Source organism: Panthera onca, chromosome B2, assembly GCF_046562875.1.
Source record: "Panthera onca isolate mPanOnc1 chromosome B2, mPanOnc1 haplotype 2, whole genome shotgun sequence".
In the NCBI taxonomy this organism is placed as follows: Eukaryota; Metazoa; Chordata; class Mammalia; order Carnivora; family Felidae; genus Panthera; species Panthera onca.
The window spans coordinates 74811214-74837816 of record NC_138343.1 but is presented as its reverse complement, the minus strand read 5'-3'; the positions used below and the strand labels follow the sequence as shown (position 1 = coordinate 74837816).

Genomic DNA, 26603 nt, shown 5'->3' with positions numbered 1-26603 from the left:
GAAGGATAGACAATTGTTGTGCCATTGTTTCACAAGCAGCACCCATGCTGTTTTTAATATAAATTACTAAAGGGATAGAGAGCATATGCAAGTGTCAAACCAAGTACATTATGTATACTAAGTACTTAATTTTTCATTTCACTTGGAAATAAGAACACAAAGTAACTTAAATACTGAAATAATGACAATTGACCATCCATGTGAATTTTGGTTACTCATTCAACAAATATTTACTGACTACCAAGCACTCTTCCAGGCTCTAAGGCTAAATCAGTGAACAAAACAGGTATAAATTTCTGTTCTTACGGTGCTCAGGAAGGGGAGAGACAAACAGTTTGAAATAAGTAAGTTCTGTAGTACATGAGGTCATAAGCATTCTGGGGAAGAAACAGACCGGGCGAAGAGGAGTTGGGAACACTGCAGAGGGGAGTTGGGTTCCCTGAGAAGGTATATTTTGAGCAAAGATCTGAAGGTAAAGGAATGAACCACATGGATCTGAGGGAGAATATTTGCAGGCAGAGAAGATAGCCAGTGCAAAGGCATTGGGGCAGAAAACTGCCTGTCATATTTGAGGAATAATAAGGAGACCAGAGGCTAGAGATGGGTAAAGAGAGAGTCCTAGGAGATGAGGGCAGCTAGTATAAAGACTTGCCTTTCCTTTTAACCCTGAATTTGATTCTTTATTAAGGTGAATGGGTTCGTACTGCTGATACCTTTTCATTTTAAGTAAAAGTGAAGTATTTTTTAATAAAATATCTTCCAAAACTGAAAAAAAAAAAAAGATCTACATACCCCCTATCAATATTCCAGTTTCCTTGTTTATAGAGCTTGATGAGTTGAACCTAAAATTCGTATGGAAATGCAAGGAAGCCAGAATAGCCAAACATTCTAAGTAAAGAAGAATAACCTTGGAAGACTCACATTTAGTGATTTTAAAACTTACTACAAAGCTATAGTAATTAAGAGAAGTGGTATTGCCTAGGGATGTGCATATACCTCAGTGGAATAGAATAACAGTCTAGAAATAAGCATACATCTGTGGTCAGTTGGTTATCACCAAAGTTGCCAATACAGTTCAATGGGAAAAGACTTATCTTTCCAACAAATGGTGTCAGGATAGCTGGACATCCACGTGCAGAAGGATGGAGTTAGATAATTCAACTCCAAAATATTACTTTGCTTACTGCAAAATAATTAATTCACAGTGGATCATAGAACTGTATGGATCGTAAGTGCCAAAACTATAAAACTCTTAGAAGAAAATGTGTTAGTAAACAAATCTTCGTGACCTTGGATTGGATAATGTTCTTAGATATGACACCAAAAGCACAAGCAACAATAGATCAAAATAGATAAATAGAACTACGTTAAAATTAAAAACTTTTGTGCTACAAATGACACTATCAAGAAAGTAAAAAAATAACCCACAGAATGGGAGAAGGTATTTGTAAAACATATATCTGCTAAAGAACTTATACCCAGAATAAATAAAGAACTCTTACAACTCAATAATGAAAATACAAATAACGCAATTTTATTTTTTTTAAGTTTCTTTATTTTGAGAGAGAGAGAAAGTGAGTGGGTAGGGGCAGAGAGAGAGGGGGGAGAGAATCCCAAGCAGGCTTTGCAGGGTTAGCGCAGAGCCCTATGTGATGTCGGGCTCAAACTCACGAACCGTGAGATCACGACCTGAGCCAAAATCAAGAGTCGGATGCTCAACCGACTGAGCCACCCAAGTGCCCCCAAATAACCCAATTTTAAAATGGCCAAATGATTTGAATAGGTCTTTCTCCACAGAAGATATATGTATGGTCAATATGCACATGAAAAGATGCTCCACACCAGTCATCTGGGAAATGCGTATCTAAACCACATGAGATATCACTTCTCACCCATTAGGATGGCCATAATTAAAAAAAATAAAATAAACAAACAAAAACAAAAGAAAAAAACAGTGCTGATGAGAATGTGGAGACATTGAAACTCTAGCATTGCTGGTGAAAATGCAACTGTGGAAAGCAGTTTGGCAGTTTCTCCAGACCTGAAACAGTTACCCTTACAGAGCATACCATATAACTAGCCTAGAAGCTCTTCCCATACATCTCTGCCCAGCTTTGCTCAAATCTCACCTCCCTGAGGCCTTCCCTGAACACCCTGTTTAATGCCCATCACCCTCATCCTACCTGACCAGATCCCTTGTGCCCTGCTCTTCCTTTGCTTATTTCCGTAGGCTTTCCTATAACCTTGTAGTAGCCTACATAATTTACTTTATTATTTTATTCTCCATCTCACTCTATTAGAATGCACATTCCCCTAGGATCAAGATCTTTGTTTTCTTTACTAATGTATCCTATGTGCTTACAACAGTGCCTGGCGTCTATGGAGGCTCAATAAATATTTGCTGAAGTAATCAGTGAATTGAGATTAGAGTGGAATGAGTAAGCCAATTATGTCAGGAGTCCCCAAGACCACCTTCACATTCAGAGATCCACTAGAATTCAGAGGACTCAGCAGCACATAGTTGTACTCACAGCTAAGATTTATTACAGCAGCATAATAAGGACACACAGCTGGATCATTAGGGCAAAAGACACAGGCAAGTTTGGGAGTATCCATATACCGACTTCCTTATGCTCTCCCCTTCCCAGGAGGGGAAAAGCATACAAAAATGCAGCAACACGTGTGATATTTCTGCCCAGGGAAGCCCTGTAGAGACTCCACACCCAGGTCTTTTATCGGATGCTGATCATGTAGGCACTCTGCTTAACACAGCCCAAAATTTCAGTCTCGCAGAAAGAAGGAAAGCAGGTGTTCAGCATAAACCACATTGTTTGTACAAACAGTTTAGACACAGTAGCCACCCTTATCATTAGGAAAAGTATTACCGCAGCATGGAGAACAGTTTACTAAGCTGGGTTCCTAGATGCCAGCCACATAGGCCTTTTAAGAGAACAGTCTCAAGCGTGCTGTGTTTACTCTTTCCTAGATACCAGCTGACATTAAAATGTGATCCTTAAGTATAATGTGAAGTAAAAGAAAATGTTAGATTTCTGAACATGTTTCCTAACATAGTTTCTCCTTTGTAAAATTGAATACAGTCATTCTTAGGCAAAATGTGGACTTTTTCTAGAACTCTCTTTGATCTTTTAAATGTCATATCATTTAAGCTGAGTATAGAGGTTTAAGTTCTTTTTTCTTTTATCCTTTTATAGATCTTGGAATTTCTGGTACCACATCGAAAAAGTAAGTATTTTTGAAATTATCTGGTTTTCTTGTGGCAGTGTATTTACATTTATTTGAGACGATTAAATGCATTGGAGTAATAACTTATTCTAGAGCTCAGTAATTTCAAAATTGGTTTTTACTGCATTCTGGACTTTTGTTTTTGTTATTATTCTACTGGAACCTCCAAACTGTTGGCTCTGCAAGGAAAAGGAACAATCTATTTTGATCTCCAAGATTGTCACTAAATTATAGCTAGAAATACTTCAGAATTATGGTTTGAATGCTTTAATAGCTTTAAATTCTAGAACACTATTCCTAGCTAACATTGGTTTTTAAAAGTCTGTCATGGAGGATCAATTTTAAGGAAGGATAGAAAGAATGGTCAACGATGTACCCTCTCTTTAGATGCACATTTCAGTACCTTTAAAATTGGGATGCATTTTACAGTAGATATATCTGACAGTCACTGTAAGGCAGGTTGTAGTCATGATGCAGTTGTGTGAAACCTTCTGATGAACCCTCCAACATCTAGAAGAAGTGCCATGATGGATGAAACAAACTACAGATATTTGATAAAGTATAGAGTATTTATGATATTTGGAAGTTTTTGTAACCAGTGAGGAATTTGGTTGAATTTTGTGGCACATTCTTCTATTGGAAGAATGCATGTTCCTCTAGGATCAGGATCTTCATTTTCTTCACTAATAATCCCAAGTGTTTACAACAGTGCCTGGCATCTATAGAGGCTCAATAAATATTGAGATCCAAACTCTAAATCATTTTTTATCAAATGCTTTTTTATACTGTCTTAGATACAATACAGTAAGACTCCTCTATAAGTTTAATTTGTTCTCCTTATTACCACTTGCCTTAAACAGACTACATCTAATCCCAAATAAAAGTATCTAAGGAGCCACACACATTGTTTTCTGAGTAGTGTGTTTTTAATACATGTGTTTGTTTTTTTGCATGCTTGATTTTAGGGGCGACCTTCAGTGGAATGCTGGAGAGAAAAAGTTGACGGGTGGAGCCAACTGGCAGCCCAAAGTCGCCCCTGCAACCTGGTCAGCAGGTGTTCCACCAAGTGCACCTTTGGTACGTAGCCACCAGGGCCCAGGGCAGTGCTGACAATTTGCCAGTTTCCAAGCATGGGACAGAGTGCACTTTGTTTAGGTTTGCTACTGACATTGTACTTTTTCATCCACATTGAGGGGACATAAGCAGGATGCGATATTTACCAAAATGCAAATTTCATTGACTTTCTATTAATAGATTGTGGCCCATATTTTTATTTTCATTATTTCAAAATAGTATTTATGCTTCTTTAGATATTACTTCTATATTTGTACAGTTATGGAAATAACTTTTCAAAATAATTCAGTATCACTGGTAATTATCCATATTTTGCTCCCATTTCTGTCGCCTAATTGTCTTAAGAAGTAATGAAAACTTTTTTTTTCTTACCAGAAAAATTGGGCAGTTTTCTGTTGTGTAAATGGACTTTGATTTTAAAACTCTATTAATTCTGCTTACCACTTTTTAAACTGAAATACTAACACCATCTTTTCTATAAAATTTAAATAGATTTCATGTTTGTGTATTAAATTTCTATTAATACCAATCATTCACTCTGGGAAAGAGTGTATCACTGGAAGTAAAGACTATCACTTTGTGAGATTTGTTACCACAAAAAGGATGTTTCCTAAGGCAGCAAAATTTACTGTTTTCCTGTATATGCTCCATTTTTGGCTAAACTGGGCTAGTCACTGTTTCCCAAGCTCAGTTGTAATTTTTCAGCTTTGCTTACTACCTTCACCTAAGTCACTCTTTACTAAGGCTTTCTTGATGCAAACCTTTCCTTGTTGCCTGAATTAATTCCTAACCATCACCCACCAACCCCAGCCAAACATGCATAGAAGTGAATTAGTATAAATTAGAATATAAACATTTTAGGTAGACTTTATTAAAATTAATCATGCTCCATAAATTAATTTCAATACCTGAATTATAGAATTTAAACATGTTTTCTTTTGAATAATTTGATAAATAGTAATGTTTTTATATATAAAGTTTTATTATAATTTTATAAATAAGTGTAAACCAATCTGAAAAGGGCCATTTGAACTAAAATTTACCACTAAACAATACTAATAGTATTAATCAAACTACAATTTATACTGATGCGGGATCACCGAGCCCAATGGTCAAGAAAGAATTTTTGAGATATTTTACGGTGCAAAAAAGTTGTTTATTGAAGTACAGAGATAGGACCCATGGGCAGAAAAAGCCCCATTGTAAGTGTGAGGAGTGACTGATTATAATAGGGTTTTCTGTCTTACGGAAGGGAAGGTGACATTAGGGCTCCAGGAAATTGAGTCTATAGGTTTCTGGAGGTCTGACTATTCTCAAGATTGTGCTTTTCTTGTAAGTCATTAAGACAGTGACAAACTGATGAAGTTTCATGTCCTCCATGACTGTGATCTTTAGCAGTTAACCATTGGCTTTTTCCTTCCTTTGTTCCTGGGCAGTCTTGAGTGCCTGAGAAATGTTAAATATGTCCCTCTCCCACCTTGGGGAGATTTTTGCCCTCAGCTTGCCTTTTGTTATCTCATCAATGAATACCACATATTGACATTAAATTTCACGATTTATATTATCATTACCAAATTAAAGAAACTAATTTTCTTATTCTCTCTAAAAGAGGTCTAAAGAGACCTCATGTGTTGTTCTGAGAGGTTTATACTTTAGTGTATTGCCCTTATTAGCAGGCTTAAACTTTTCATTGTTTTTTTAACAGGTTAATTTCAGAACAGTTACAGTGATAACAGAGTTTAAAGATAGACTGGAGGAAAGCTTGGGTATCTGGCAGATAAGCTGTAGGCTTAAAAAAAAGAATAAACAAAAAAGTGGTTGAGAACCACAGGTGAGGGTGGAAAGGAAGACAAGGAAGAAAATCTCAGGTAGAATCCACACAGGGGATCACTGTGAATGAAGCTACAAGACAGTGGTTGCCCAGGTTTCTTAATGGGGCGGTCACTAAACAATGAGGCCATTTAACCAAGAAGCAGAAGGAGGGAGAACTACTTTAGTAATAGTATTAAGTTGGAGACCTTCCTTGGTCAGCACCTCTCCTGAGATCAAGATTTTCACCATACAAGGTTACAGATTCATCAGATACTTAATTTACAGCTGGTCTGCTTCTTCAGGACAACAAGGCTACTCATTATCTGATTAGCAGGCACCGTCACTGAGAATGAGATTGATATTCTCTCTTTTTTTTTTTTTTTTAACTCCAAACTCCTTATTTTTATTTATGAAGCAGAAGATGTTAAGTTGTTAGTAATTAAACTCCAGGAGGTAAAAGACAGTACACTTTAGCATAAAGTATCCACAACAGCTGTGGAAAGAGAAACTAGACCAACAGAAATAATTTATCAGGAAGGCAGAGTCACATGTTGTTCTGTTTCTGTTTTTTTGTTATTTTCCTTGACTTTTTAGACAACAATATAAAGGCGGTCAAATGCAGAGTTATTTTATCTTCATTAACTCTAAGTCTTATATGTTGTCTATATAAATTTACTGCCATTTACCCATTTACTGCAAAGCTCTTCTTCTATAACAAAGCTCTGGCTTTGCTTTGACTTAAGAAACTATTCTGGCTTAATTACATAAGAAGGCCTCTGGCTTCTTCTCTCCACCCCATTCTTTCATAAAATGCTGCTTCCGCTTCCCTAAATATGTCTGAGTCTCTTTTTTTAAGCATATTCAAGCAAAGGAAGAGAGACAACTGAAATAAAACTTCTGCCTCGGAAGCAGCAAAGCAGTGTTTCCGTGTCCTCTGGTAATCTGCAGGCCTCTCCTTTTGAGTAGGAGATGAAAGAGCAGGTGTGAGGGTGAGCATCCTTCTGCTGCCTTCTAAAGTTTCTATTGATAGACAAGAGCTAAGGTTACCTTCCCAGTTTGTTTCAGATTTCCCTCAACTGCTGCTTGGAGGTACAGCTGTAGAATTTTTCAGATCATAGAACTCAAGTTAGATCTAAAAATCTTAACAGGACTTGAATACTTTAAACATGTCTGCTGGCAGGGCTCTGTCATCATGGCCATCAAGAGCCCTGTGCTTCCAGGATTACTTTTTCCTGTTTTCCAATACTCACTTAAGTTTCCATCCTACAAACTGGGAAGATTCTTGCAGTTCAGAAACATATGCATTTGGCAGGGGGCCACAGAATCCACATTTCTTTCCCTAAAAACAACTAACCTTCATGTGCCTACATATGAAGCATTCGGTAAAATGTTGAAAAGAAAACAATAATAATAAATAAAAAAGGACCTTAGGACAAATAATATTTGGGGAGTAAATTATTAAGGGTTAATCTGGTCAAGCAAAATGGAAAACTTAGACTATATTTAAATTATTTGACCTATTTATTTGATCAGCAATTTCCACAAGTTCATTTTATTTTGATAACTAACAAAAATCTTTTTTTTTTCATAGCCTGAAGTTCTAATGATAACAATTCTGGTAAATAATACAGTTATCATTGTATAATTCAATCCTGATAAATGATATGATTCTGAACAGCCTGTTACCTAACCTGTTGAAATGATGAGTAAGGAGTGAATCTGAAGTATAATACCTGTTTACCTGTTTTGTTTTTAATTTTTTTGATAAAATTTACATAAACATTAAATTCTCCATGTTCACAACTTTAAAGTGAATATTCATTCAGTATATATTCAGTGATTTTCAGTATATTTACAGTTTTAAAACTGTCACTATTGTCTAACTCCAGAATAGCTCCAACCACCCCAAAAAGAAACACAATCCCTTTGAATTCCCACCTCTCCCTATCCCCTGGCATCTAATAATTTACTCTATAGATTTGTCTATTCTGGGTATTCCATATCATCAGACTCCTATAATATGGAGCATTTGGTGCCTGGCTTCTTTTACTTAGCATGACATTTTCAAGGTTCATCCATGTTGTAGCACGTATCAGTACCTCATTTCTTATGGCTGAATTTGGATATACCACCTTCTTCAACTGATGGGCATTTGTGTCATTTCTATTTTTTGGCTGTTATGAAAAATACTTCTGTAATTTGTAAAGAAGTTTTTGTGTGAATATATGTCCTCTTGGGTGTATACCTAAGAATGGAATTACTAGGTCATGTGTAACTCTCCACTGAGCCTTTTGTTTTTTTTTAATTTTTTTTTTTAAGTTTATTTATTTTTGAGACAGAGAGAGACAAAGCATGAACGGGGGAGGGTCAGAGAGAGGGAGACACAGAATCTGAAACAGGCTCCAGGCTCTGAGCTGTCAGCACAGAGCCCGACGCGGGGCTCGAACTCACGGACCGTGAGATCATGACCTGAGCCGAAGTCGGCCGCTTAACCGACTGAGCCACCCAGGCGCCCCTCCACTGAGCCTTTTGAAGAACTGCCAAACTTTTCCACAGCAGCCACGTCATCTTACATCCCCACCAGCAATACGTAGGGTCTCAGTTGTGGTTTTGATACAGATTTCCCTAATGATAAATGAGGTTGAGCTTTTTTTATGTGCTTCTTGGCCATTAGTTTGTTTGGTTTTTTGTTTGTTTGTTTGAGAAATATCTTCATATCCTTTGCCCATTTTATGATTGGGCTGTCTTTTTATTATGGAGTTCTAAGAAATCTTTATGTATTCTAGAAACTAGATACTTATTAAATACTGTATATGATTTGCCAATATTTTCTCCCATTCTATGAGTTGCCTTTTTATTTTCTTGATAGTGTGTGTCCTTTAATGCACAAAAGATTTGAATTTTTTAAGTTTATTTATTTATTTTGAAAGATAGAGCTGGGAAGGGACAGAGAGAGAGGGAGACAGGTGAATCCCAGGCAGGCCCTGCACTGATAGCACAGAGCCCAACATGGGACTCGAACTCAATCATGACCTGAGCTGAAGTTGGATGCTTAACCAACTAAGCCATCCAGGTGCCCTCAAAGATTTTAATTCTGATAAACTTCAATTTATTTATTTTTATTGCTTGTGCTCTTGGTGTCATATTTGAGAAACAGTTGCCTAATCCAAGATCTTGAAGATTTACACTTATGTTTCTTGCCAAGAGTTTGTATACTTTTCTCTCTTACATTAGCCCTTTTACCTATTTTAGTCTCATTTTCATATATGGTATGGCACAGGGGTCCAAATTCATTATTTTGCATGTGGAAATACAGTTTTCCCAAAACCATTTATTGAAAAGACTCTTCTTCATTTATTGGCCTTGCCATCCTTGGCAAAAATCAGTTGACCATAGATGTCTGGGTTTATTTCCAGAATCTTTATTCTGTTGTATCGATTTATATGTCTGTCCTTCTGCCAGTACCATCACTGTTTTGATGTAGCTTTGAATTAAATTTTAAAACCAGGAAGTGTGAGTCCTCCAAATTTGTTCTTCTTTTTCAAGACTGTTTGGCTATTCTGGATCTCTTGCATTCCCACAAAAATTTTAGGTTCAGAATGTCCATTTTTCCAAAAGAAGCAGTTGAAATTTTGATAGGGATTACACTAAATGTATAAAGCAATTGAGAAATATTGCTATCTCAATATTACATCTTCTAATCCTTGGACACAGGATATCTTTCTCTTTATCTAAGTTTTTTATTTCAACAGTGTTTTAACAAGTTGTTTAACAAAGTTTCAACAAGTCTTGTCCTTTGTTTAAGTTTCTCTTTTTAGTGATCTCTTTGCTCAATGTGGGACTCCAACCCATGACCCCAACATCAAGAGTTGCACACTCTTCTCACTAAGCCAGCCAGATGCCCCAAGTCTTGTACTTCTTTTAATTTTATTCTAAGTATTTTATTGTTTTTAATGCTATTGTAAATGAATTGTCCTTTTAATTATATTTTTTTATTGTCCACTGCTAGCATACAGTGAACACTACACTGATTTTTGCATATTGATGTTGTATCCTACAACTTTGCTGAATTTGTCTATTAGTTCTAATGGGTTTTTTGGTATATTGATTCCTTAGACATTTGTATATATAAGGTGATGTCATCTACAAATAGAGATTGTTTAATTTCTTTTTTTCTTTCTGGATGCTTTTTCTTTCTTTCTTACCTGATTGCCACAACTAGAACTTCCAGTGCACCTTTGTCTTTATTCTAAGGAGAAAGCTTTCAGTCATTCAGCATTAAGTATGATGATAGCCATGTGTTCTTTGTAGATGCCCTTATTCAGGTTGAGGAATTTCCTATCTTATCATGTGTGTTGAGTGGATTTTTTTGTTTTTTGTCGTGAAAGGATGTTGGATGTTGTCAAATGCTTTTTCTGCATCTACTTATATGATTATGTTTTTTTTTTATATATTCTATCAATATGACATATTACATTGACTGGGTCAACCTTACATTTCTAGGATAAATCCCACTTGGTCATGGCATATAATTCTTTTAATATCTACTGGATTTAGTATGCTTGTATTTTGTCAAGAATTTCTGCATCAGTGTTCATAAAGGATATTGATTTATAATCTTCTAATGTCCTTGTTTGTCTTTGGTGTCAGGGCAATACTGGCATCAAACAATAATTAGGAAGTATTCCACAACTTTTTTTTTTTTGGTATGGCTTGAGAAGGATTAATATTAATTCTTCTTTATAGTTAATAGGATTCACCAGTGAGGCCATCCAGTTCTGGGCTTTTCTGTGGCATAAGTTTTTTTTTATTGTTGACTGTATTCCCCATGCTGCACTTTTTTCATAACTAGAAGTGTGTACCCTTTAATTCCCTTCATCTTTTTGCCCATCCACCTCCCCTCTGGCAACTACCAGTTCTTCATATGTAAGAATCCGTGTTTTTGTTTGTTCATTTGTTTGGGTTTTTACATGCCACATTTAAGTGAAATCATATGATATTTGTCTTTCTCTGACTTATTTCACTTAGCACATACCCTCTAGGTCACTAATGGCAAGGTCTCATTCTTTTTTATGGCTGAGTAATATTCTAGTCCATATATACCACATCTTCTTTTTCCATTCATCTCTGGATGGACACTTAGGTTGCGTCCATATTTTGGCTATTATAAATAACGCTACAGTAAACATAACGGTGTATATATCTTTTTGAAATAGTGTTTTCATTTTCTTTGGGTAAATATTCAGTGGTGGAATCACTGGGTCATACAGTATTTCTACTTTAAGTTTTTTGAGAAACCTGCATACTGTTTTCCACAGTGGTTGCACCCATTTACATTCCCACCAACAGCACACGAGGGTTCCCTTTGCTCCACATCCTCACCAACACTTGTTATCTCTTTGTCTTTTTGATATTAACCATTCTGACAGGTGTGAGGTGATGTCTCATTGTGGTTTTCATTTGCATTTTCCTGAGGATAAGTGATGATGAGCATCTTTTCATATGTCTGTTCACCATCTGTAGGTCTTCTTTGGAAAAATGCCTGTTCAGGTCCTCTGCCTATTTTGTAATCAGATTGTTTAGCTTTGTGGTGTTGAGTTGTGTAAATTCTTTATATACTTTGGATATTAACCCCTTATCAGATCTATTATTTGCAATTATCTATTCCCATTCACTAGGTTGCCTTTTTGTTTTGTTGATTTTGATTTGGTTCCCTTTGCTATGTAAAACCTTTTTATTTGGTGTAGTCTCAGGTTTATTTTTGCTTTTGTTTCTCTTGCCTGAGGAGACATATCCATACATATGTTGCTAAGGCCGATATCCAGGAGATTACTGCCTGTTTTCTTTTAGGAGGCTTTATGGTCTCAGGTCTTACATTTAGGTCTTTAATCCACTTGAGTTTATTTTTGTGTATGATATAGGAAAGTAGTCCAGTTTCATTCTTTTGCATGTCCCTGTCCATTTTTCCCAACATTGTCTATTGAAAAGACTGTCTTTTCCTCCATTGTATTTCCTTGCCTCCTTAATTGACCAGACAAGCATGGCTTATTTCTTGGCTCTCTCTTCTGTTCCCTTGATCTTAGTGTCTGTTTTTGTGTCGGTATCATACTGTTTTGATTACTATCGCTTTGTAGTATAACTTGAAATCTGGTATTATGATACTTCCACCTTTGTTCTTCTTTCTCAAGATTGCATTGCCTATTTGAGGTGTTTTGTAGTCCATACAAATTTTAGGATTAGTTCTAGTTCTGTGAAAAATGCTGTTAGTTTTTTGATAGGAATTACATTGGATCTGTTGATGGCTTTGAGTAATATGGGCTTTTTAACAGTATTAATTCTTCCAGTCCATGAGCAAGGTATATCTTTCCATGAGTTTGTGTCATCTTCAATTTCTTTCATCAATGTCTTCTTGTGTTCAGGGTATAGATCTTTCACTTCCTTGATTCAGTTTATTCCTAGGCATTTGAATCTTTCTGGTGCAGTTGTTTTCTTAATTTCTCTTTCTGCTGCTTTGTTATTAGTGTAGAGAAGCATAATATTTCTTATATTGAGTTCATATCCTGCCATTTTACTGCATTAATTTATCAGTTCTAATGGTGTTTTGGTGGGGTCTTCAGGGTTTTCTACATATAGTATCATACCGTCTGCAAATAGTGAGAGTTTTCCTTCTCCCTTACCAATATGGATGCCTTTTATTTCTTTTTCTAGTCTGATTGCTACAGCTGGGACGTTCAGTGCTATGTTGAATAAAAGTGATCAGAGTGGACATTTTTGTATTGTTCCCTATCTTAAAGGAAAAGCTTTAAGTTTTTCACCATTGAGTATGATGTTAGCTGTGGGTTTTTCATATATGGCCTTTATTATGTTGAGGTATATTCTCTCTCAGTTTACTTTGTTGAGAGTTTTGATCATCAATAGATATTGTATTTTGTCAAAAGCTTTTTCTACTGCTATTGAGATTATCATATGGTTCAGGACTTTTTTGATTACTGATGGAAGTTTTTTGATTACTGATATAGTCTCTTTATTTGTTATAAATTTATTTAGATTTCTTTTATAACTTCTTCAATCTGTTTTTGTACTTTGTCTCTACTCTCGTGTTTATCATTTCCTTTCTCTGCTTTCTTTGGGTTTAGTTGTTTCCTTTTTCCTAGCTTCTCAGTGTGGAAGTTTAGTTTATTGAGTTGAGATCTTTCTCCTGCATATGAGCTATATGCTCTTATTTCTTTGTATGTCTCAGAATTTTTTTGTTGAAACCTAGACATTTTGAATATTATAATGTGTCTACTCTAGAAATCAAATTCTATCTGTTACCTAAGGGTTTGTTGTGGCTACTCTTTAAAATTTATATAAATTATAAATATAGTTTATTTGTTTGTTTTGATTGTTTAGTGACCATTCTGAACTAATTCTGTAGTCTCTGTTCTTTGTTATGTGTGGCCGTTGAAGTCTCTGCTCCTTTAGCTAAGTGATGAGCTAATGATTAGGCAGAGATTACTTAAATTCCTTGAACCAGAATATCTCCCAGTCTTTGTAGAGGAGCTCTGAGTGTGTGCTGGGGCAGGTCTTCAGAGTCAACCAGGCAGTTTGCAACCCTGCCTCAGCAATCACTTACAGCTTGCGCAAAGCCTCAGGGTCAGCTGGGGGCCCTCTCCTGTCTTCCCTGACCCTGCACACAGCCCTGGGCGTGTGCATGGTCTTCCAGATTCCCAGGAGTATGTCTGAGATTTTTAAACCTTTAATCCCCACATCTCCTTCTCCAGCCTTTCCTCCCAAGGTTTTTGTTTAGTCTACTGTTTTTGCCCTGTTATCCATTGCCTCAGACAGCAACAACTAAAACATTTGCCTGTAAATGGCTTCCACAAATGGCTTCCCCCAAAAGTGCTTAACAACTTTAGCACTAGGTGCATTCCCTGTTTGGTGAGACAAAGACAAGCCTTTTGAGCCAGTCTTTCCAGGGAGCCACACAGACGAGACAAAATAAATAATTAAATATATTTTACTCCCTCTGGTACTATTACTGAAGACATAAGCTGTTATTTTCAAGACTACAGCTATGCTAAAGAACAGTGGGTGAAACTTGGGTAAGTTAGGATGCCACAGAGCTCACTACTCTTGCCAAGATCCAGCTGATTTTCTTGAATAAGTACTTTCTTGATTACTGCAAGCTTTTGGTTAGTTTTCAGAGTTCTAAAATAGTTGGTTCTAATAGGTTTTGCCTGTTTTTCTACCTATTTTATAGATTGGGGAGACTTTCAGAGTTCCTTACTTCACCATTTTTGCTGACATCACTATTTTCTTTTTTAATTAGGATTTTGCTCTAATAGTTGAGTTCAATTTAAGGGATTGCAGTAGGGTTAGTTTTAAACATAAGGAAAATATTAGGAGATTTGTTGTATAACTAAAAGCTGTCAGACCTGTATCTGAAATGGGATATTTGTGCTTTATTATGTAATGTGCAGTCTTCTAAATGCTTCCTAAAACTTGGATTTAATTTTGGCCCTTGAGCAAATGTAGAGCCATCAAAATTCAGAGAGAAGTATAACACAGAAAAGAATCCAAAAATGGGGGTGGGGGGGGGGCAATGGAAACCAAGCATTGATATGTAAATGAAGACATGTTTTTCAAATGTCTAGCCCAGTACCTGTAGGAGGATATAATGATAGGAAAAGACATGCTTAGAGAAACTCAACTCATTTACAGTGAGGGTGGAAGAGAATTGTAAGAGGAAGAAGAGAGGAAGGCCAATGCTGTGAGTAGGCTTTAAACCAGTGAGCCCAAATAAGACAACAGTGAACATCAAGTTAGTAACCTTGTTCATATCATTAGCATGGTGCTAGAGCCATTTTTTTTAATGTAAAACTAAAATGGGATATTTCTTTACATACCCACACATATTTAAAGGGGCATGTATTTTAAAATTATATTCTGTCATTTTAAAACCAAATTATGTTGGTTCTTTTTGTTTGTCATTGTTGGTGTGTGTGTGTGTGTGTGTGTGTGTGTGTGTGTGTGTGTGTGTGTGTGTGTGTGTGTGTGTGTGTTGTGATTTTTTTTGGTAGCAAGGAGCTGTACCTCCTACCAGTTCAGTTCCTCCTGTTGCCGGGGCCCCATCTGTTGGACAGCCTGGAGCAGGATTTGGAATGGTGAGTGGCGACTTGTGCTAAAAATTGTAATTGACATTTTTGAGGCCTTTGCCAAATCCTGTATTAACAAATACCTCTACAGAATATAATTCTTCCCTGAATACAGTAAAGTAAAACTCAAAAAATTAAGTCATCTGCTTTAAACATTAGGAAGTCTACACATGACATGACAAAGTCAGCTAGAAAATATTTAAAATTGGGGTGCCTGGGTGGCTTGGTCACTTGAGCATCCAACTCCTGGTTTTCTGCTGAGGTCATGGTCCCAAGGTTGTGGGATCGAGCCCCACATTGGTCTCTGCACTGAGTGTGGAACCTGCTTAAGATTCTCTCTCTCTCTCTCTCTCTCTCTCTCTCTCTCTCTCTCTCTCTCTCCCCCTCCCTCCCTCTCCCTTTCCCCCCTCCCACCCCCCCACCCCTCTCCCCCATTCACACTCTCTCTCTCCCTCTCTCTCTCTCAAATAAAATATATTTATATTTAAAATAAGTTCTTATATCAAGATAATTTCTATGGTAGATAGTTATGTCATTTTTGGAATAATACTTACCAAACATATTGTTAGCTCAGTTATCAAAATCAACTCTTAATCATTATACTAGCACTTTTCACTTACCACTTTTATCACTAGTAAATATTAGGACTATGATCCATAAATCAACACAGTTGATCGACAATTCTTTATCTCTTAAGAATTATGCTTACAGCAGACAAATAATCACCAACAAAGCCTGGTTGGGATAAGGATGCCCTGTGGCCACTTGCACCGCACCTCAGTGATTCTCTGCCGTCTGCCAGCCTTACGGCACCCATTGTTCAAAATTACAAGTTATACTTTCTCACAGACCTACATTCCTCAAAAATTTTCAGAAACATATTAAAGACATAAACGTCAGGCACTACTGTTACAGGATTCTTTACCTCAGTACCTGGAGGTCGCTGTCTCACTCTTCCAAAGAATGAAGGCACAGAGTAAAATGAACAGCAGGCAAGAGTTTGGAAGAGTGTAAAATCAGAAAGTAAGAACAGTATGAAAGCTCTCTTTACAGAGAGGGAGCATTCGAAAGTGAGTGCCCGCAGACTGTGGGCCAAGGGCTTTGTTTTTATAGGGTTTTGCTTGGCCCCTTTCCTTCCCCCTTGTTTCTTCTCAGGTCCTGCCCTTATTGGCTGGTAACTCTAAATGCCTAGTCATTCCTTTTTGATTGGGTCATTTCCACTGTATGAGGGGTGGTCTGCAGCCATACCACTCCTGGTGGGTCGTATGCTTTATGGTCTACTACTTATTTTTAGTTATGTCTTTTGTCAAATTCCTGAAGGAAACCTGACGGGAGTAGGTGGTGTCCGCTACATGCTTAAGAGGAACCTTCTGCCTGATGGGGGGTTTGCTGTGGTCAGGTGCTCCCCACATTCTTCCAAAATAGGTGTTTTTCCCCACCCAGGGACCCCAAGTCCTAACATTTCCCTCTCTGCCCATTTTACCCTATCTTTTCCCCATCATGTGACCATAGTGGATTCCACTTAGGCTGTGAACCACTCTTCCTTTTCAGCCTCCGGCTGGGACTGGCATGCCCATGATGCCTCAGCAGCCAGTGATGTTTGCACAGCCCATGATGAGGCCACCCTTTGGAGCTGCAGCTGTACCTGGCACACAGGTCAGTTTTTTAATGTCCTCAAAATAATGACATTAATGTGTGAATATAAAACTGCCATGTGGCAGACTCTTTAATCTTTTACCTGATATAATCCTTATATCTGTTGCTTCAGAAGTTAGGGGAACATGAAAGACAGATTAGCAATAGTGTGAGAAAAATGAATAGAAGTAACTTCCTATCCTAAGTCCCTCCATTCCTCTCCTACTTAATTCGGAATAATTCCTGAGAACAGCTAGACATTTAAAGTATCTGAGCATTTATTCTGTAAAAATGAGTACTTCTGATTCGTAGTTTTATTATGTGTTTCCAGAGTTAGGTAAACTCAGGGATAGGGACCGCAGTCCTCCAGACCACCAGGTTTGCCCAGGCGTTGTGATACTAACGACAACAAGTAGCCAAACTGCAGAGTCCAGGGGAGCAGCCCCTACTGTTGCAGGATTTTTTACCACAACACCCGGGATTCGTTGTCTGGCCGCTTTGAAGAATGAAGAGGTGGACACAAAATGAGTAGCAGGCAAAAGTTTACTAGAGTATAAGATCAGAAAGGAAGAATAGTAGGAAAGCTCTCTTTACAGAGAGGGGACATTTGAAAGTGAATGCCCGAGGACTATAGGTGAGGGTCCTTGTTTTATAAGGTTCTGGTCAGCCCTCCCTTCCCTTCCCCCTTGTTCCTAGGTTCTACCCTTATTGGCTTGATAGCTCTAGGTGTTGGGTTGTCCATTCCTGATTGGCTCGTTTCCATTGTATGTGGGTGGTCTCGGGCCATACCTAGGTCTTTTGTCCAATTCCTGAAGGAAAACCTGAGGGGGGAGTAGGTGGGGTCTGTTACATTCTTAAGAAAAACCTTAAGCCTGAGGGGTTTTGCTGTGGTCAGGTGCTCCCCGCATTGTTCCAAAATAGGTGTTTTCCTCCACCCAGGGACTTCAGGTCCTAATCTTTCCCTCTCTGCCTACTGAATCCTATATTCTCCTATCAAACTACAAGGCTGCCCTCACTTCAGACACCAGCCACAAGTTTGAGAGTCCCAAGGGCTACCCTCTCACTTCAGACCAGCTGCCTACAAATTTGAAGGTTCTCAGACAATTTCCTAGAATAACACACAGAACTCAGGAAAGCATGAAATGTATTGCAGTTTTATTATAGTGAAAGGATACAAATTAGATGTAGCCAAAAGAAAAGATGTGCAGGGTGAAATCTGGAACTGGGAAGGTCCCAAGTATGAAGCTTCTTTGCCCTCCAGAGTGTGTTACTCACCTGGCATCCGTGTATAACAATATACATGCAGTATCGCCAACCCAGGAAGCTCCCCTGCACCTGGGGACGCGTGCCGCGTTTGTATTGAAGTTTCCGTATATAGGAATGACTGAATTCTTGTCTCTGTGGTTGAACTTAATCTCCAACCCCCCCCCCCCCCCCACCTCACTGAAAGTCAGGCTGATATCATGTAGCCCCAAGAGCCAACACTCTAATCATACTGGTATTTCTGGTATGGCCAGTCCCCACCCTGAGTCCTCTTACTAGCATCGACTGTCAGGTGTGGTTCCAAGAACCTTTGTCCACCCTGAATGACAAAGACATTCCTATCACTCAGGAAATTCCATAGGTTTAAGGGTTACCTACCAAGATTCAGGACAAACGACAAACCCCTCTTTAGATGAGGCCCTATTTCTTACTACACAAAGTGCTACCTTTGCTTACAAAGATGCTAAGGCATGTACATTTTGCTGAATTGTTTTGCTAATAGTGATAGTCATGCTGATGAGTAACCAGTTCTTGATTCCTCTTATAAATGTCCTGGCCAAGGTGAGGGTATATGTAGAACCAAAGAGGCTTTCACCATGAGAAACTGCCATGGATGGAGTCAAAACACCAAGTATGACTTTACTAGCACCATGCTGAGCAAAGCAAAACAAATAGCTCAAATACAATGTAATGGTATTGGCAAATGGTTTCACTTCTATAATGTTTTTAACTTACCAAATGGTGTTTATATTGTGTTATCCTTCGGATACCTACTTTGAACTTTCTGAGAATACTTTAACCTCTTTGGCTTCCTTTCATCGTCTCTAAAATCCATCCTCCCTACCCATTCCCAAATTTTACTTTCAGCTTCTTTAACCCCTCAAAAGCCACAGTGACCAGAAGAGAGAATGATGGGTGTTCAAAGAGATAAATTTAGAATGTGAGAAACCCGAGCCTTCAAGGCCATACTCAAAATACTGGCTTCCTGAGAAATTTTCTACCCTGCTCTGAGACAAATGGACCCTACCTCATGTGGTTTCTGAAGGGAGTGAGGAAGGTTCTGGGGGTAATTGGGGTTTAATTTAATCTAGATATATTTAAATTGTAGGAAGGACCTGATTTATTATGAATGTTTTCGTGATGGTTGAATATACCCATGACTACCACTTTTTTGAAAAAAGGCAGAACATTTCTATTTTTATTACTTGGAAGAATTATTATTGAGGCTTTTAAAATCTTATTGTATTTAGTGTGCTGAAAGCTTTAAAAATAAATTAACATAATATTATTTAAATAGTTGTTTCTCTTGCATAATGCCACTGTTACATAGCATCAGTTCATTTACTTAATTCAAAGAATGAAAATGAAAAATAGATGGCATGATGAAAATCGTGTTTTAATCATTTAATTGAATTTATAGTGATTTAGGAAACAGTATGCCATTTTAATAAAAGTTTTCGATTGTATTTCCCATATCAGAGAAGCATCAGAGGTGATTATACTGGATAGTAAAATATGATTTTGTAACTTCAGAAAACAAAACAGTTTTTCATTACTGACACCTGGACTGTTCCACTCTATCTCATTTGGTTGGTATCATGATGATGTCATCTAACCAAATTATTCATGATGAACCAACTCTTGAGTTTCTTACCTTCCGAACAACTTCAACACTTGCATTTATTTTCTTCCTGATCTTCCTGTGAAGTAGGATTCCTGCTTTTCAAAAAGGAAATTTGACTGATAGGTACTACAGTCACTCAATAGTTTCTAGACGTGGGAACAAATCTAAAAATCCTTACTTCTGGAGCTCTATTTATTGAACCAATGAAAACATATATCACTACCCACAATCAGAGATTTCTATCCTGTTACAGGGTAGGAGAATAATTAGACTCTAAGGATCCATGTAAATTATTACCCTATATAGATTACGTGACCTTTTCCAAGGCCTCATACCCTGACACTCCTGCAAAAGCCTGCTTCCAAAGCTTATTTCTGTCACGTAATGAAATAATATGGGTGTTAATTAAAGAGAATCAAGGTAAGTTCATTCTTTGTTGCTTTTGCTAACAGTACAATATGATTTTATCCTATGGCATTTAGGAATTAGCCCTCTCTGTGAGCCGGACAGGCAATACAATTTACTGACATTCATAACTGGGAAACTCTTTGCCCATCTGAAACAGACAGTGCCCCCAAACTTGTTTTCATTTAAAATGCTTTGTATGAAATTCTGGGATACCTAGCTAATAATTTAAAGTAATTTCTTAAGTGACTTTCTGCAAATTATTTCCTTTCAATTTTTCCTTCAAACTCATTCTCACTGTAAGGAAAAGTTATTATAATTCCTTTATTAGCTTAGTGGTACTGATAACTCAAAGTAAAAATGCTTTTGTATAGAGCAATTGATTGTTGTGTTTTTTTACTCCATATTCATAATATCTGTATGTGACTAGTTTTCCATGTCTTCCCTAACTCTTACTCATATTGTTCTGCCTGAGTCCTCAAATACTACTTGGGCAAAATCTGCTGTCAGAGAATTTTGAGAAAGCCAAATATCATTTGAAATGTACTTTATGAATCCAAAATTAAACACAACACTGTGGCTGAGTAGAACAAAGTAGATTTTATAAACCTTTAGCCATCTGATCTTCTGCATGTTTGGTTTCTGTGGTATGTGCTCTGCCTAATGCTTACCTGTCTCTCTGTTTGATTTCTCTTTCTGCTATCTTGGGCTGGCTTTTCCCCATTAGCTTTCTCCAAGCCCTACACCTGCCACTCAGAGTCCCAAGAAACCTCCAGCAAAGGACCCATTAGCGGATCTTAACATCAAGGATTTCTTGTAAACAATTTAAGGTATCTAATATTGAGCTTTTCCTGTGGGCTTGCAATAATGACCTATGCAGTGCTTAGCTATTTCAGGTATGATATTTGTACCTCTGTGCTTTGAATACATGTATAGAGTAATAATTTGAGTGTTTATACTTATTAAGTCAGTATTAAAAGCCATTAATGAATTATCAGTAAATTTTTTTAAATCTTAATTTATAAAACTAAGAGAAAAGCCTCCAAGTTGTCCTGAAAAGCACAAAAATTTTACTGATAAAGCAAAAAGTTACCAGCTTGGTAAATTAGAAAATTACCACTTTACTACCTGATGATTGGAATTTATAAAAAGCTAACATTTATAATATTGCATTTAGAAATCATCTAAGAATATACTTGACTACAAAATTGTATTTTGTATTTGTTTATACTTTTTTGACCTATCAAATAAAGCCTAGATTGTTACCCTTTGCATTTCTGCATTCAAGCAGAATTTTAAATTTCTAATGCTGTAGTTTTAAATTTCTAGTATAATTTATGCAGTGATGATTAATGGACTTATGGAAGGAAACCAATAAAGGAAAAATGTTTACTACTAACCCCAAACCTAACACAGTGGGTAGATTCTCAACAAATACTTGCAGAAAGTGGATAAACAGTAATAATGCTGCTTTTTTTTGCACAGTACTTTTCATATCCACTTCCTAATCATGAACTCCTCTGGTCATCTTTGTGAGAAATTAAATCCTGTGGAATAAACTAGCCAGATACTTTTTGTCTCCATTGCACAGCTGAATGAACTGATCATTGACATTGAGTGATTTGCCCAAGGTCACACACTAGAGGAAGAGTAAGAGTGTCAACATTTTTGGGCCATTGTCCAATGTAATTTTTATTTTGTGTGTGTGTGTGTGTGTGTGTGTGTGTGTGTGTGTGTGTACACACACACACACACATATGTATATGTATATATATATGTGTGTATATATATGTATATATATACACACACACACACACACATACACATACATACATATACATATGTATATTTAAACTTTCTCTAATGCCTACTAATATTTTTATGGATTCCTACTTGATGTTTTTTTCTTATATAAAGTTAGTAAGTTTTATCATTTTAAGGCCTTGACATCTCAGCCAAGTAATTTCTCCTTGTGCCTAACTTTTCTTTTCCACTTTTGGTTGGATTGGGCTAGGGTAGGCATAAATGAGACAATGAGCACTTCTTAGCCATTAAAGTTTCAGGACCTACCAAGGATACTGCAGGGAGCAGCCTTTTATCTACCTCTCATTCATTCAGTAAATATCACTCTCATCATATGCCCGGAACTCTGATGAGCACCTGAGACAGAGATGCTTGAGACAGCCCCAAGCCCAAAGGTTCACAGTCACAAGGGAGACAGACACAGACTAATTTATGAAAAAGAGTTACCCATGTGATTAAGGCTTCACCCCAGGAAGATTTCCTGGCAGAGGTGACTGGTAAAGCACAGACTGGCCGGAGTAAAGGGGGAAGTGGTATTCGCAAAGGCACTAAATTGCCATGGAAATCTCCCTCCTCTATTCTGTTACTTGTTCAACTGTTTAGTGACTCAGTGAACACCATAACTGAAAAGAAGCAAAAAATAATGAAAACGACTGCCATTCCTTTTCCCCCCTTCTGCCCTGTTTTAAAGGTGAACTGTTCTTAATTAATAGCAGATGTCTCACTACTAAGATTTCTAATAAGTATCCACATCTCAAAATTTTGCTATTTTTATCTAAAATGAAACTATACATTAAAAGTTTTTTAAAAAATTTTTTTCCTTGCTAAAACTTTAAGCAAAGAATTGTGAAAGGTATATAAATGTGAATTTGTTATACAGAAACATTTTGCATGAAGATTTTTCATAGTAACTGTGAAATAAAAATTGAAAGGGAGGTAGTATGTTTGAGGAGTGTGTAATATTGTTTCTAACTCAAGTGCTTTTTATCTTTACAGCTGCAATTTTTGTGACTCAATAGGAAAAAAATAATGAGTTTGGAGACTTCAAATAAAATTGATGCTCAGAGTTTCAAAGTGAGCCACCAGTACCAAACCCAATGCTTACTCGTAACTTCTCTTCCAAAATGTGTAGCACAGCTGTGAAAGTGAACATTAGGAATGTGTACTACCTTAGCTGTTATCCCTACTCTCAAAATTGTAGTGTATTTGGGTTATTTGTGTGTTGTACGATGTAAAAACAATGAATGGATGTTCCTGATGCCTTTAGTGCTTTTCTGGACCTCGCCCATGGACGGATGACGCAGCTGTTGTGTGGTGAGCCATTTGGAAAGATGTGTCTGTGTTTTTGAAGGTTTCAATGTATATATGACTTTTGGACAAACCTAAACTCTCCCCATGAATTCTCTTTTTCTCTGTATCTCTGTTACAAACATAGTGTGATAATATCAAATAGTAAGGAAAACACTCTTAAATATACAAAACTTTTTCGGTGTGGAGTACATTTTTCCAGTCACAGGAACTTCAACTGTTGTGAGAAATGTTTATTTTTGTGGCACTGTATATGTTAAGAAATTTTGTTTTAAAAAATATAAGGGTTAACGTCCATAATAAATACTTCTCCTTGAATCTACCTTATCAAGAATGAAAAAATCATATGGAAAGAATTCCATATGTAATCACTGCTATATTAAAATGTATATTTTGATTATATTTGACAGGTTTTGCATCTAAATTGACCTATTTATTCATTCTTGATTAAATGCACTGAAAAGTAAAGGGTCTGTTTCTATCACGTCCGTGAAAATGAAATTAGAGATGTGCTATTCAGATGATTATGAAGGCACCCCGAGGTATATCTGTAATTTAAAGATTACTGCAAATATTTTTATTTTATTGTGGGTTTTATGTACATCTGTTAATTTAGTATTTCTTTGTGTGTTCTGTAGACTAGTGTTCTTCCATCCCTCAACTGAGCTCAAAGTAGGTTTCGTTGTACCATTGTGATTAGAATTTAAACTAATTCAGAGAATTGTATCCTTTACTGTACATATTGTATTCTTTAATTTTTAATTTGTTGTCATACTGTATGTGCTGATGGCTTGGCTTAAGATTTTGATGCATAAATGAGGTCACTGTTGATCAGTGTTGCTAGTGGCTTGGCAGCTCTTTGTAAAAGCATACTGGGTTGGAAAGGTGTTTGCCTATTTTTCAAATTATTTAATAGATGTATGGTACCATTTAAAAGTGGTTGTATCTGAATTTACTGTGGGGATAACATACACTGTAATGGGGAAAAATTACCTAAAACCAATTTCAAAATGGCATTTCTTTCTATTTCAGTTTAAAACCCCAGTGCATGTACGCCCTCTGAGATGCAATAAACACCTTGAACAAAGAAAATGCAAACATAATCTTTCTCTTTTTGATTATTTTTTAGAGAAAACATCTGCTTCAGATGACACACAGCATATACAAATATTGAACACTTAAAAACATTCACAGTGAGAAATGCTGGCCGTGCCAACATAGTTGTGATTATTTTACCATAAGTCAAAAACCAGAAAAAAAAACATTATTATCAGCTGTTGCTAAACTTGGGACTCCATGGATGCTGCCAAATAAACTGAATCCCATATTTCAAAAAAGAAGAGGATGAACTATCTTTTAAATTATGCAACTCTTCTAATAGTTTGGTGAGAATTATCCATGGAAGTTGAAGAATAATAAGACTTTAGATTATAGTTTACACACACACATTTGTATGTGCATGTACTCAGATACAAAAATCTAGATCAGCCAATTATATTATATTATATTATATTATATTATATCATATCATATTATATTATATATTATTATTATAGTTTATACCTATGACTAGATTGTAACAATAACTCAAAAAGTAGTCCAATTCAAATAGAAGTATTTCTCAGCTAGAACCATATTCTTATTTCTAACACTCTTTCTCTTAGTTAACTACAATTTGTACCTTGAGAACTAACTTTCAGAAGCTAGTATCTGATTATGTAATATGATTTTTGTAGATTACATTTTGGTCATATATTACTCTGTAAGCATATTGTGACGCAAATATGTTTTAGTCTTTAAATAGTTTTAAGTTTAATACTGTTGTGGTTTTTTTTTTTTTTTTTTTAGTTTTTTTAATGATTTATTTTTGAGAGAGAAAGAGAGAGTGCGAGCGGAGGAGGAGCAGAGAGAGAGGGAGACACAGAATCCGAAGCAGGCTCCAGGCTCTAAGCTGTCAGCACAGAGCCCAACACGGGGCTCAAACCCACAAACCGCAAGATGATGATCTGAGCTAAAGTTGGACGCTTAACTGAGCCACCCAGGTTCCCCTAATATTGTATTTTTTAATAGGCTTTTTCTCTTCATTGAATGGCCCATGTGGTATAAATTCTTAACAGGTCAAGCTGCAAGAACATTATTTTTAAATCATTCCCTCAAACCTTGCTGCAGTGAGGTTTTTGGTGGTCCTTGAAGAATTGTCATATAGATGAAATGCTGAAATGAGGTCCTCTGGGAACTTAAAAAATGAATCTCTCTGGATAATTTTCAGCCTGGGTCCAGTTTACCCATGATGTTTTCTACATGGTGAGCATGCCTTTCTAGCCTCACTTCTGCCTCAATCCCCAGCCCCTGTATGCATCAGTATATGGGCACATGCACACTGTTCTCCACATAACCACACCACTCGTGAGGCAGGGGGACACCAGGCACCTTGCTGGCTCACCCAGGGCCCTCACCAGCTCCAGCAGTGCAGCGAAATCCCACTTGTCCATCATGGCCCCCCACCCTGCTCTTCTCAGAGCACAGCTTTCATCAGCCTTTACGACACTTAACATATTGTGTTATAATCATCTGTGGCCGTGGCATCTGCTCTGGTTGATTGTGAGCCTCAGAGGCAGGAAAGGTCTCCTGTTCATATCCTCAGGAAGTAGCACTTCAGTAGGCACTGGGTAAGTGTGGGATGGATACAAATATACTAGTTCTCAGAGGTGTCCTGCTTTACCTGGATATTGCTGGGATGATACCATGTTTCTAATTACTGAAGAGTAACTCTCCTATAGCACATTGTCAAATGTTTACAGAGTTTTAATAGCTCACTGTCAGCTCATTTTAATAGAAGAACTGACGTCAATTAAAAACCCATCCAGTTGAAGACTTGAACCACTTATTATATGGTATAATGATTGCAAGTGGTTCTCTCCATGTCAACGTGTCTCCTTTGTTCTCTTTTATATTATCTATTGTACTTTAAAAAAGAGAATAAAAACCAAAGACTTTTTAGGAAGCGTCATGGGGTTTGCAAGAGAAGGAAAGGAGTGCACATAAAAAGAGAAATGGAAACTCAATTCACAGAAAGATAAATTGTGTGAAGGCCTCCTTCTGTCTCTTAGAGTAGACACCTTTAATAATCTATCCCCAAATTTTTGTTGGTGGAAAGGGGCATGCTCTCACATCAGTGATTATCATGGTGTTTCTCGTGTGGAAGTATAGGTTGAAAATAAAAATCTGTGTTAGTTGCGAAGTCACATTGGTGTATATTTTCAAGGCACCAGCTTTTGTGGTAGTTTATTGTTCACCCT

General features: G+C 36.9%; 1 protein-coding gene across 7 annotated transcripts in view; it reads left to right on the top strand.

Moving 5' to 3' along the window:
- The window catches only part of SNAP91 (synaptosome associated protein 91), a 146687-nt gene extending 122280 nt beyond the window's left edge, over positions 1-24407 (top strand). For all 7 annotated transcript variants that reach the window (XM_060616069.3, XM_060616071.3, XM_060616075.3 and 4 more), the window contains 6 exons: positions 3213-3243; positions 4209-4320; positions 15192-15275; positions 16818-16922; positions 20921-21023; positions 22993-24407. In XM_060616069.3, coding sequence (XP_060472052.1) covers positions 3213-3243; positions 4209-4320; positions 15192-15275; positions 16818-16922; positions 20921-21013 — 425 coding nt within the window. In that variant the 3' untranslated portion in view covers positions 21014-21023; positions 22993-24407. The remainder of the gene's footprint in view (positions 1-3212; positions 3244-4208; positions 4321-15191; positions 15276-16817; positions 16923-20920; positions 21024-22992) is intronic.
- Positions 24408-26603: the final 2196 nt, after the last annotated feature.